Genomic DNA, 13,297 nt, shown 5'->3' with positions numbered 1-13,297 from the left:
GACAATTTATACCTATGTGCGCACGCAGATGTAAATGGGCCTTTATACTTTCCTTTAAAAACACAATTAACTGCAGTGCATAGATGTGAATCAGCTACAAAGTAGAGAATGGGATTTGCACTTAAAATGCTTTTTATTGCAGCAGAATCCATATTTTACCTCAGGAAAACAGAGAAGTATGAAAGAGTACTTCGAGACTTTCACACATTGTCGCCAAAATTAAATGTGATCAAGAACTGGTAGAAACTGTAACAAAGAAGCTCAAAGAACATATTCTAAAACATAAAATATACATAAGCGACCATTATTAATCTGCACTAATTTACCTCCACGCAAGGCATTCTCCCAGAGAAGTGAGCAGCAGTGTAGCCAAATGTTACATTGGCTATTAATTTCAGACCAAGTTGACGGGCATCGAGCAGTCGTGTAAGGCTCTTGTCATGTTTGTATTCTTTCATGGACTGCTTTACCATTATTCTTGTGTTCAGAATCTCCTCAAGCATTCGTGGCAGCACCCCCTTTCTGACAGAGGGCTAAAAAAAAAGGAGAAAAAAAAAATTGGGAATTAATATACTAATAGAGATAATTCATTTCAGTTAAAAGTGGATGTATATCAAGCTAATATAGCTTTACACAGATGAAAGTGGAGGAGGCCTGGTCATATCAATATCCTACGATAGGCCTAGGCAACTTATAACCAAACCCAATAGGGATCAAATTATTTTGCCCAAATTTAACAGTATTTGTGGTATAGCTTTTTCAATATGGTAGTTTTTAACCCTAAATTTGCTGTACCATACCTAAAGTATTGACAATTTAAAAAAAAGAAATCTGCATCAAATAATGGTGCCAGATGTTCTTACCTTTACAAAAGCAACCCCATTAGGAGATATTGTAATATCATGTCGAAGCTGATGCAACAGGTCTGGAGGAACACGCAATGATGTGCATCCAAATTTGAACTCTTCACACCTAGAAAAACACATTATATCAGAATTGTGTCAGAAGGATAGGAAACTGTACTACACAAACTTGACAATGTAAAACTTATGTGCAACATAGTGCAGTCAGTTGAACTGTGAATATACATACAGTGTGAGTGTGGCAAGGAACTTGTCAGATCTCCATCAGTCTTAATGATTCCTGGCACAACACAAACATAGACAGAAGCAAACAAGCACAATACTTACTTCCCCATGTTCTCCATGTGCCCCAGGCAGGTGGAGTAGCAGTAGTTGTATGCAATCACTATGGAGGGGTATAAGGACTGGAAATCGAGAACCAAAATAGAGTTGCTGTAGAATTTGGACTCTGGCTCCATCACAAGTGGGATACACTGAGGGGCTCTCATCTGAGCGCGCTGTTGGATGCTGGGTGTTAGAGGGATGTAATTCATTGGCTTAGCAATACGCAGCATCACTGACTCAACCCGGTACTAGGAAAATAAAAAAAATATTTTCACACATATAGCTTTTCAGATTAATAGGGAAATACATAAATATGTCTAAACTGATGGTACTATCAAACAGCGAGACAGACGCACAAAGCGGCCATGAATTCTGTACACATCCTGGAGTGGAGATTAGACGCAGATCTCTACAATACAGTGCTTGGTGCCTAAATGACCTATCAACTGGTGTGTACATTGTCCCCCATTGGTGGAGGGGATGTCCCTTTGCAAAGATAGGTGAGCAGAGCTGGAACACCGATTCCGGCCCGGAACGCACTGCCCACATTGCGACCGGCTCCCTTTTTTGCTTGGCAGGAGGGGGCGTGGCGGGCCATTGTAGTGAATGGCACCGTAGCCACGCCCTGCGGCCGCAATGCGATAGCCCGCACGACAACCGCAAGGCACATTGTGCCTTCAGTGCGTTCTGTGCGGTGCATTCAAAATGCTGCAAGCACTATTTTGAATGCACTGCAGGCGCAATGTGCCTTGCGGTTGCCGTGCGGGCGATCGCATTGCAGCCGCAGGGCGTGGCTACGGTGCCATTCACTTCAACGCCACGCCCGCTCCTGCCCAGCAAAAAAGGGAGCCTGTCGCACGCACTGCTGATGGTGTGAACTAACCCTTAAAGTAGAACTCTGGGCACACTCGTAATTGAGACATAAAACAAAAACGTCAAAAGAAAAAGAATCCTAAATAGCTTTTTTAGTTATTTAGAAGGACCTTATCTTGGCTGCTTTCTAATTTGAGTGATGCTGAAGACAGCCGACATCTGTAATGCTGGAACACCAGCAGAAAGAGGGAATTGCCCGTGTTTTTTTTTTTTTTAAATATACAGGACAGGAATTTTGTGATACTTTTATATTTTATAGTTTGGGGTTTTATTTAGTTAATAAGGATGGAGACTATGGTATAAAGGTACTGTAGCCATAAGATTGGATTTCCCCTGCCTGAGGCTTCATTTTATTTTGCTGGATCAAAAGGGTGCCATCTTTGCAAATGTTGTCTAAGAATGCACCAAATAGGTGCTTACCATTGAAGGGCATACACAGTAAGCATTTTTTGCACTGATTTTACATGGACCATAGAAAGTGTCACAGCACCTAAACTTCCAGCATCAACTTCTAAGGGCTGTAGCAGGAGACATTAACACGTCAGGCTCCAAAAGAGGAACAAGCCCCCAAAACCTATCACAACTGTGGTCTGTCAAGCAAACACAGCAACAAAGTACTGGAGAATACCAATGCAGGACCCAATGGAACAAATCACATTTCAAACAGTCTTAGCCCCTCCACTGGGCATACTCCCTAAGGAGAATTCAGAGACCGGATTCCACCAGCAGGTGTACCAAGGCCCTGAACCTGTAAAGTGCTCTGCAGCTAACTAGCACAGTACACCAGTTGCATGAAGAGTGTCCAAAAGTCACGTTACAGGCCAGCTCCACATCTTTATCATAGCAGGGTCCTGGTACATCATCCAAGGCTATGCAGAGTACCAGCCAACATGGGAAAACTACGTAAATTAGTTCTCTTGGCTCTGCAGTAAGCAAAAAAGCTTAACTGAAGAAAAAGTTCTTGATGAAAAATGTCAAGTGAAAACAGTTTGCACATTTCAAGGAGAGAAGACATTCATTCTCCTAGGGCACTAGCAAAAAAATTGAAGCATGATGGGAGTTGAAGGGCTTATACAGGCTGAACAGATTTTTTTTTGTTTTCAGTGTTCAATACAACAGCATAACCCAGTTGTCAATATTACTCTGACCCCTACGTCCCTTAACCACTTGAAGTCCGCGGTGTTAAACCCCCTTCCCATCCAGGCCATTTTTCAGTGTTCAGCGCTGCGGTACTTTGACTGACATTTATTCCGTCATGCAACGCTGTACTGAAATTAATTTTATACCATTTTTTACAGACAGATAGAGCTTTCTTTTGGTGGTATTTAATCACCACTGGGGTTTTTATTTTTTACTATATTGAGGAAAAACTGCCGAAAATTAAAAAAAACTAAACTTTCCCCTATATTAAATTATAATACATTTATTATTACCCAATTTTTTGGTAAAATATAAAAGGCGGGGTCACATCGGGTAAAAAGGACACAAAACATGTCAAGCCTTAAAATTGCACACGTGCGAAACCTCAAAAAAACTACGATACCCAAAACTGGTCATAGGCAACACTTTAAAAGCTTTTACCGCTCATCAGTTTAGTTTTATCAGTGATTGATGGCCCTAAAATTATTGCTCTCACTCCACCGCTCGCGGCGATATGTAACGTGTGTAGCGCAATTGTCATTTTCGCACACTGACGCATCGAACACGTATTTACGTTTATATTTGCGTAAACGTCGGCGTGGGGGACTTAAGCATTTTGTTGATTTTTTATATCAGTTTAGTTTTATCAGTGATTGATGGCCCTAAAATTATTGCTCTCACTCCACCGCTCGCGGCGATATGTAACGTGTGTAGCGCAATTGTCATTTTCGCACACTGACGCATCGAACACGTATTTACGTTTATATGTGCGTAAACGTGGGCGTGGGGGACTTAAGCATTTTGTTGATTTTTTTAAACTTTTTTTATTAAACTTTTTTACACTTATTGTTATTGCTATCACATAGGGAAATAACAATCCCTCTAAACAATGGCAAAGGCACACTGACAGGTCCTCTTTATGGAGACATTAGGGGTATCTAAGACCCCTGTCACCTTGAGACCCCAAAAGAAGCTGATGAAGCAGAGATGGGAGCAAAATACAACCGATCAGTGGCTATATAGCCGCTGATCAGTTGTATGTCAAACAGCCTGTAACGGCTGTAAAGAACAGGCGGGTTTTTTCTGCCCTAGGGGGCGCGCGCGAGCAGAAAAAAATGCCGTCTAATTACAGCAACCTGGCCATGGGAGTCTGCCGTCCGTCTGTTTTTTTGCAACGGGCGGACGGCAAGTGGTTAATGAACATGTTTGGCATTTGCCCTATTTTATTTCATACAATGTAAAAAAGCTACATTTTTCACTTCTCTAAAATGTATTTAACTTATAATTTCCAGTAACAATGCACATTTTATCACGTGATAACCGCTTTATGTAAAACCTCCTAATATTAACAACTGACTATGTGGACCTGCTCTTTTCATTTAAAAAATGTGCTATACCTGATATAGTAGCAGCATTATCTGTGTGTTTTTATCAAGCACCTTTGCAGCAGGGAAACCCAATGCCTTACACAGAAACCTCCTCTTATAAACTTAGCACTCTGACCTGTAAATGTACTGATGCTTTTTCACTGAGCATGAGCAAGTTTTCCTTAACATTTCCTCATCTTTTTTGGGGGGCAAAAAAATCCTTTAGAAGATATATTTGTATTTCAAGATAAATAAATAAATAATGCTCATATTACTTTACCTGTGATCCTCTGGTTAAAACATGTAGAAACTGAATGCCAAAAACTCTTGCCAATTCACTGGTTCTTCCGATTAAGTCCAAATGTTCTAATAACTGGAGGGTCCCATGCACCCTGCTCATATAATGCTCTGTCATCCGCCACCTATACACACACACGTAAAGATTGCAAAAAAATATATACATAAGGAATATAAAAAAGTTACAAAAGACTGATCTATGTACCATCTCTGTACACCTTAGTTTGTCAAAACAATCATTTTAAAGAAAATGTCTGTAGTCAAACTTAATACAAGGCACATATGTAATCACAATCCCTAAATATTTTGAACTAAAGGCATTCATGTTTGTCACAGCAACATCTACATTATTAAAGTGCTTGTTTTGCTTTATTTGTACTGTTTCGGAACAAAATATACAAACTTATAAATTTTAGAAAACAAAATTGAAAAGTGGGTTATCAGTTTTATGCTTACAAACATTACCTGTAAATCTGTAAAAAAAACTCAGTCAAGGCAACTGGACTTGCCGTCTTTTGTTTGAAGACGTTTCACTGGTCATCCAACCAGCTTTTTAAATTCAGAATGACTTGTACAAAAAATTCGCTGGGAATGAATATGGTGAATGTCAGTCCAATCCACATAATCTGTTAGTCACAACCATGTGTTGATTGCATTCGCATAATTGGAGTCTAGGAGGTGTTATTAATATTGTATGTCGGTGAAACAAAACAGCAGTTACACCAGCGTATGCCAAAGCATAGACGAGCCAAACCCTCTGTTCAGGATTCAGCAGTATACCTACATCTAATGGAAAAAGGTCACTCCTTTGAAGACAGGTGTGAAGGAGACCATTTATGTAAAAATGGAGAAGCCAAGCTTGAATAGAGGTGGGGGGGGGGTTAGACATCTATTGTCTGCCACATACAATGCTGTTTTAACACCACTCTCTGGGCAAGTTAATAACACCTAGCTCCACTTATGGAAATGCAATCAACACCTGGTTGTGACTAACCTATTATGTGGATTGGAGCAACATTCACCATGATTATTCCTAGATAATTTTTTGTACAAGTCATTCTGAATTGAGAAAGCTGGTCCAGTTGCCTTGACTTATTTTTTACAGATATACCATGGCCTGGATGAATGAAAACCTTCACAGACATTACCTGTAAACATCTGATTTATGATCAAACCAATCTGATAATGTTCGAAGGGTAAAGAGGGGGAACCTTTGGTGAAGGACATGGAAGGCCACATTTTCAAAAGTGTAATTAGTCAGAGACACCTGAGGGAAAAAAAATAAAAAAAATAAGTTTTATTAAAAACAAAACAAAAAAAAAGCAGAATAGAGCAAAAAAGGTAAAGTATATTAGCAATAATATGAGTTATAAATAAGCAAAGTAAGATTTCAGTATTTTCTAGGATAGGATAATAGACATATAGGAAGACATGTCTCCTACAGCTCACCACTAAAGAGGTTACAGGACCTACCGGTAGTAATACAAAAGGGATACTTGCTTGCTTCCTACATTATACTGACTACTTCTAATTAAATAGGGCACAAGCACTGTCATTGTTCTAATTTCCGATACATCTATCCACATATAATGGTCTCCATAAAACCCTGCCCTATTACATCAATGAAAAACACTACAGACACAAATATAAGAATTTTCATAAATAACTGAAAGAATGCAGGACACCTATTCCTTTATTGTGGGTAAACACATGTTATCTAAACATGCTGTTTGTTTCAACATTAAACTTATGAAGTGTAAATTGTATGCACAATCTGATGGGGCAACACAAAACCTGAAAAGACACAGCAAGTGTAGGTAACATGATATTACTTTATTATTAGGGGTTTGTTTAAAAAAAAAAAAAAAAGTGTTACTAAAATGTTCCACAATTATTCCTTTTTGGCAGTTTGACCCTGTGACATGCAACAGCATTCACCTTTCATGCAGACACCGTCAACATTCAACCCATTTATAATAGGATAACTGTGCACCTGACAAATCTAACAGCTGTCGAATATCAAAAATACCGTCAAACAGCTTTTGAGTACGAAAACAAATTTATTTTTACACAATTGTAAATTGTGTAAATCCATTTACTTCTCTATGCACCATTGAGAAGCGAGTGCGAAAAAAAGCTGTGCTCCTTTTCTGGAGAAAAAAAGTTTTAGACATCTCTGGAACCTGGAAGGTAACAATATAGTATTTACAATGTGCTTGTGTGTTTATTGAATCTCATAGCCACACTCACTGTAAATGGAACCCCTAGTTCACCAGGAAGAGGGCATGCAAGTGGCACATAAGCTCCCTTTCTATCAACACCTTTCCTGAGCACCAGGAATACCAAAAAGGCTCATCAGTACCATCACCTGAGCTCTGTGTGGGGGATCTTCTTAAAGCACTGCATGCTCACTGCCCATTTGTTATAGATCTACAACCCGCATGTCTGGCGTGCCAATCTGCTTAGGAGCAGGCCAGACACTATGCTATTTTTTTAGCAGATTTTTTTTTTCTTGGAAATGTTTTTTAAACCTGTGCTAAAAACACATGTTCAACACTCTCTATTAGACATTTATTGCATTTTTAGTTGAACGCTTCATCAACTCAAGCAGGCAAATTTACAAACAGACTGAGGGATTGTCAGGTGAATGTGCAGGGATTGTTGCAAATAGGGTTATTGTTACAGTAGAGACATGGTCCAACTTGCTGCAATAGGGTAAAATATTACTTCCTGATCCCCTAAGGCAAATCAATACTGCTGGATCAAAAATCTATGGTGTTACTTCTTATAAATAGTAATAGCCATATATATTTTGTGCATTTAGAAACATATCCAACCTTTGTTGGAAAACAATGAGTTGGCTAGACCTTGGAATCTTGAAATGTAAAGAAGCCTTTCAGTATGTGGAGATTAAACCTCTTTTCTCTAAGGTGAAAAGAGTGCGCTCTTGTCATTTACAACGACCTTAAAATGAGCAAATGTTATGGTAATATTTCCCTCCATGTCTCTGATAAGCTCCTCCACCCCTCTTATTACTTTAGTTGCCCTTCTCTGCACTCTTTTGTTCTGCAACATGTTGTTTTGTGAATTGGTTCCCCCAAAGTGAACTGCATATTCAAGAAGATGTTTTACTATAATGCCTAGTACAGGGGCATGTTGCTGAATGTCCGGTAATTTAATTTTTTTTGCTATACAAACGTCCATTAATTTTACTATGGTAAATGTTCCCCTAATATCAGACCATGGTGAATTACCCATCACATGTTTAATAAACAGACCCATTAGTGAATTCAGAAACAGTTTAAAAAAAAGTACCTCTGTTTTCATCATCCTCCAAACATTCAATACAATCCGGCCAACTACATTGATCTCACTCATTGTGTCTGCACCATACTCATCCTTGTCTGCAGTAAACCGGTTCTCATTTTTGTCCTCTACAAAAAGAAAAAAGAAAAAGTTAAATTAGAACAAGCATTGAAAGAGAACATGGGAGCCTTAGTGAACACTGAAAGAACGATGTGGAGTTTGAGAAGTGGATTTTTTTTTCCCCGTTAGTGTGCGGACATACCAGGTATCCTGGACATTTGCTGGCAAAGGTTCACATTAAGGGCTGAGGCCCTCTGCAGGAGATAACCCCAGGAGTGCATTTGAACTTCATATCCTAGAAGGATATCAGGATCATACCTGGGGGAGAAAAAAAAAAAACATGACACCAGAAAAAAAAATTATATATTGTATATTAACATACAGTATACAGATACATGCATCAGACAATCCAAAACTAATGTCCCAGTCATAAAAGAACAATGAAAGGACTCAACCAATTTCAAATCAGACTAAACATCCAGTACCAGGATCTCTTCAGTAAAGATGTGTACTATGCCACAGTCACTGCCTTCAGCATTATCGGTAATGTAAAATAAGAGTTTTGCCTTACCTGTAAAATATGTTTCTTGGAGTTCATCGCAGGACACCGGGAGCAAATTCTTAAACCAGTGTGTTGGGCAGCTATCCTCAGGTGATTGGACACTGGCAAATCAACTAAAGCTTGTGTCCTATCCCAGGATATTGAGTGTTGATGCAGCAGAAGGCTTGTGCAGTAGTGTGGCAGTGAAGTTCTCTGGGAAAACTGGAGAGTGTAGAACAGAGCACGTGGCTGGCTAAAAGCATGTGTCAGAATGTCAATATGGAGGGCACATGCACAGAACAGTACCTGGTGAGGAGCTGCCGAGGCACTGTCCCTGGCCCCTAGGTCACAAGTTTAGCCTAATGGTGTCAATGTCAATTCCTTAAGGCTGTACATTGTCTTAAATTGCAACTCTTGAATACTGCCTAGGCACGTGGGGGACTGCAAATTGCCTGAGGAGGCTTTTGGTCCTACCATGGATGCAGCAGTGGCAGAGAAGACATGCCATCCCATCTTTGGGTCTTTAGGGTCAGGGCTTCATAGATCGATGACAGCCCTGGGTCTATAAAAGCACTATGTGGCTAACCACACATGCTGCACAAAGTGCTAATGAGGGTAACTAATGCAAGATCCAGTGACTTACAATAAATTACAGGCCAGCCCCATATCTTCCTTCCGGCAGGGTCTGGGTACAGCGCGCCAAGGCTTTGCTGAGGAAAAAAACAAAAAAACGATCCAGATAGCAGCTGGAGGTTCCAAAGTGGCTTAGATCAGCATTAAAGAAAATTTGCTTGAAGAATGTTGCAAAAAACAAAAGTAAAAAAGAAAAAAAGTCCTCTCGAAAAGACAGGCAGGCTGGGAATGGGAGGGGTTATGCAGGGCTGTTCTATAGCTTTGATGGGTTTGCCAGTGTCCAATCACCTGAAGGTAGCTTCGTAACCCAGTGATCAAAGAAATAACTCCCTGTGTCCAGTGATGTATGTTCAAGAGGAGTTTTTAAGACTAAACATAAAAAAGGCACATGGATCTAAATGCAGTATAAAAGTTACTGTTTAATAAAGGTTAAAAGTAATGCACTTACAGGATATTTAAAAACATCTCACATGTCACACATCAGATGAAAGTTCGATCTCAGCTGGTGGTCCAAGATTGTTATCAGGATAGACGGCACATGGAGAGAGCAGAGTCCAGTCCAGAAAGATTCCAGAACACCTGTGCTGGAAGACAGATCTGATCCAGTGGCTGAGCAGTGCTGTAGCTGGTTCTCCTCAAGACGAGATCACAGCTGCTGAGTACGTCCGGTTCGTCAGGTGTCACATGTTGCTAGGCAACGCGCTTCAGAGGTTCACCTCCTCTGCCAGGCCAGCACACGCATGAGCGGGAAAACTGCTGAAATTCAAAACAGCCATCGATGGCTGTTTAAACACAGGCGGTCAGGTGGTTATAGAGCCGTCTGGTCGCTTGTATTTTGTATGTGGGTGCGCGGCCCCCCCCCCCCCCGCCCCCCCATAGCAACAGTTGTGCTATGTGGCACCTTTTTCTTCCTTTTCTAAAATATCCTTTTTTTCTTCTCCTCCCTCCCTCAAGCCTTTTGTAAAAAGTGACAAATATTGTGTATTTATATATATATCCTTATTTTACGATATAATGTACTTACCGCATATACCGTAAATAACAGTATGTTTAAGTATATAGCGTATATGCTAAAGCTCAAACATACCCTTCTATCTTCTCTATACAATTTCATTTTTTTAACCACTTGGGTCCCCAGACCTTTTTCTTCCCAAATCCTTTGAAGTCACAGGGTGTTTCACCCCCCCGCAATGTTGTGGTTTTGCATATCTTTAAGGTTTTGGAGTCTACCCCAATGTATTATACATCAATTTTTTGTGACAGATAGGGATTTCATTTGGTAGCAAATTTGGATACATGGGTTTTTGCTATTTTTAGTGTTTTATTTATTTTCAATAAAACCAAGTTAATAAAAATATTTTTTCTCTGGGTTCATTGAAGGAAACAGCCATCAGGTGATCTTTGACATTGGGTTATAATGTCAGGGGCGACCACCTGCTGGTGTGTCAAAACCCCCTCTGCAAAAACCCACTCAGTTAGTAGCAAGCATTCCACAGAAACTCAATACACCCACAATTGGGCGGGTGCTGTGTACTTGAATGAACACAGAGAAAAGGATTTTATGGTGAGCACAAAAATCCTATTTTCTTTCCCATTCACTGAAGGACACAGCCATCAGGAGACCTTGACCATTGGGACATCCCAAAGCAGTGTGAAATATAGGGTGGGTCCAAAACAGAGTAATGAAAAATAGAAAAGAAAATACTGGCCCGAAGAGCCAAGTAAAAAACTGAGTGGGTTGTTGCAGATGAGGGGGCGGGGGGTTTAGCCACCAGTAGGGGCCACCCCTGCGTTGGCTTTCGTTTTTTTTTGTATGCCTAGCATCCTACTCTTGCAGGTAGCGATATATAACCCAATGTTTGATCTTCTGATGGCTGTGTCCTTCAATGAACGGAAGAGAAATGCATTTTCCCGTCTTTTTACCCAAAGCAGCGTTAACCTAATTTGTGTACTTATATTTACTGCAAAATATAATCAACAGTCTGCTGATTAAATTCATATTACATTAGTTTGACTTTTATGTAATGTAGCAGAATAGTAAAGGTCAATGGTAACATTTGAATTTTACTTTAAGAGACCTTTACTCCCCTTTCAACATTATACTGTGACGCAAGCAGGAGGGGGGGAGAAACACTTTGCACAAATTGTTAGCGTAGCGTAACATTAGGATAATAGTAAGACGGGCTGATGAGGACACAAATCAGTATGATGGCAACTTTTCACAGGTTTGCGATTGCTGAAAACTTGAACATTTTATTCCCCTATGTGGGCATTTGATGCTTGCGCACTGAAAGCAAGTGTCATCCAGATCATTTGACATTGTTGTGACCTGGGGATTCACATTGGGATGGTATATTTTTATTTAATTCTAAGATATATGTATCAATATGCAAATAGCCACAAAAGATAAATATAATAGTGATCCACGGCTGTAGGGAGAGGCTGGACAGAGCCGTGACTGCTCAGCCCGAGTCTCTGTACTGACAGGATGCGCTGTAACATCACTACACTCCTGATGTGAGCACTATGAGGAAGCACAGTGTTTACAACCACTCCTACAGTGCTCTCCTATGGAGCGGCAATCTGAAGAAGCATTGGAAGCCACAGAGCTATCAGTGCATTAAAAAAAAAACGGCTTGTTGCATACGCAAAGCGTTTTCCAGCAAAACACACCTTCTACAGGGATGAATGCTAATATGTAACAAGTAAATGCTCTGCAAAAAAAAAAAGAAGCCGCCCCTGTGTTTAACAACAAAAATACGAAAACTAAAAAAAATTTATACGAAACGTCTTGTTCAAAAAATGTCTGTAATCTTTGTCAAACAATTTACAGTTTCTCTCAATTTAAAAGAGCAGAACATGCCTTCTGATCAGGCCTAAAAGTTTTTCAAACAGGTCCTTCTCGTCAGAAGCATAGGTGATCTGGAAGCCTGTGATGGCTGATCTGGTGAATAATGGTGTCTGGCTTCTGCTACCTGGATAAAGAGACAAAGACAAAGTTATTTTCTTTTCATACAAATGGCTTTAATATATTACCATTGTAAGTTTGCTTAAGTGTTCACATCTTTAAATCAAGATTTCGACTAGTCTAAATCAAAATTGTGCACCTTCACTGGCAGCAGAGTCTTGACTGATAATGATTGCACCAGTAGTCCGTGTTTTGTCACTTTGGGGCAGTGGGAAGTCCGAAGACAGACCGTAGAAAAGAGCACAGATTGGGTCAAATTCAGGATCCGGTTCCAAGTCACGTCGAGTTCTTGTATGAAGTTCCATGCACATAAGAGTCAGGTGTTGAACCTGTAACAAATAGGAAACATTATACTATCTGCTACACTCAGAGACCAGAAAGATAAAGATGCTGCCACTATATTGCTCCATAGACTGAACCATAGAGTACATATTTTGGGTTATTGTTGTACAATAACTCCAGATGACAAGTAAAATCAATCAGCAAACCACTAATGCCATCCACCAAATGCTAAAGCTTTGCCAAAGTTTACTTTCAAGTGTACATAAACCCTACAAATCAGCTTCTCTTATTTCCTCCCTTTTGGTTCACTAAATATACTATTGAAAGCATTCTGTTATACGAGTTTAAAAATACTTGCCGATTACGTCCAAACTCAAGAGCTGTCCTCCATACATGTATTGTGTTAACTCAAATGTAGCCTTCCAAGTTCCTATTTTGGACTACAGAACAATTATTCCCTATGTTGTGATGAGGAGGGATTCAGTAGTTTAGCAGAGGCAAATGAGCAGGGCAGAGAAAGTGTCCTGTGATTTCTGTCCACAGTGTGCTCTATGATGTCAGCCCACAACAGGACTTTAGGAGCCCAGTATATTTATGGCTGATAAACAGGTATTTTTCTGCACCTTGTTTAAACCCCCTTCCT

At 40.0% G+C, this 13,297-nt stretch overlaps 1 protein-coding gene across 1 annotated transcript in view; it reads right to left on the bottom strand.

Moving 5' to 3' along the window:
- Positions 1–13,297, bottom strand: part of REV3L (REV3 like, DNA directed polymerase zeta catalytic subunit) — a 153,319-nt gene that overhangs the window by 20,803 nt on the left and 119,219 nt on the right. Inside the window, exons 19-27 of the mRNA XM_018560288.1 lie at positions 12,512–12,701; positions 12,268–12,379; positions 8,433–8,548; positions 8,180–8,298; positions 6,013–6,131; positions 4,848–4,989; positions 1,191–1,435; positions 864–972; positions 327–533 (exon numbers count right to left, since the gene is read on the bottom strand). Coding sequence (XP_018415790.1) covers positions 327–533; positions 864–972; positions 1,191–1,435; positions 4,848–4,989; positions 6,013–6,131; positions 8,180–8,298; positions 8,433–8,548; positions 12,268–12,379; positions 12,512–12,701 — 1,359 coding nt within the window. The remainder of the gene's footprint in view (positions 1–326; positions 534–863; positions 973–1,190; positions 1,436–4,847; positions 4,990–6,012; positions 6,132–8,179; positions 8,299–8,432; positions 8,549–12,267; positions 12,380–12,511; positions 12,702–13,297) is intronic.

The sequence above is a fragment of the Nanorana parkeri genome, unplaced genomic scaffold (assembly GCF_000935625.1).
Source record: "Nanorana parkeri isolate BGI_ZX_2015 unplaced genomic scaffold, ASM93562v1 scaffold445, whole genome shotgun sequence".
NCBI classification, from domain to species: domain Eukaryota; kingdom Metazoa; phylum Chordata; class Amphibia; order Anura; family Dicroglossidae; genus Nanorana; species Nanorana parkeri.
Note: the sequence above shows the minus strand (reverse complement) of the source record. Positions and strands in the feature narration are given on the sequence as shown.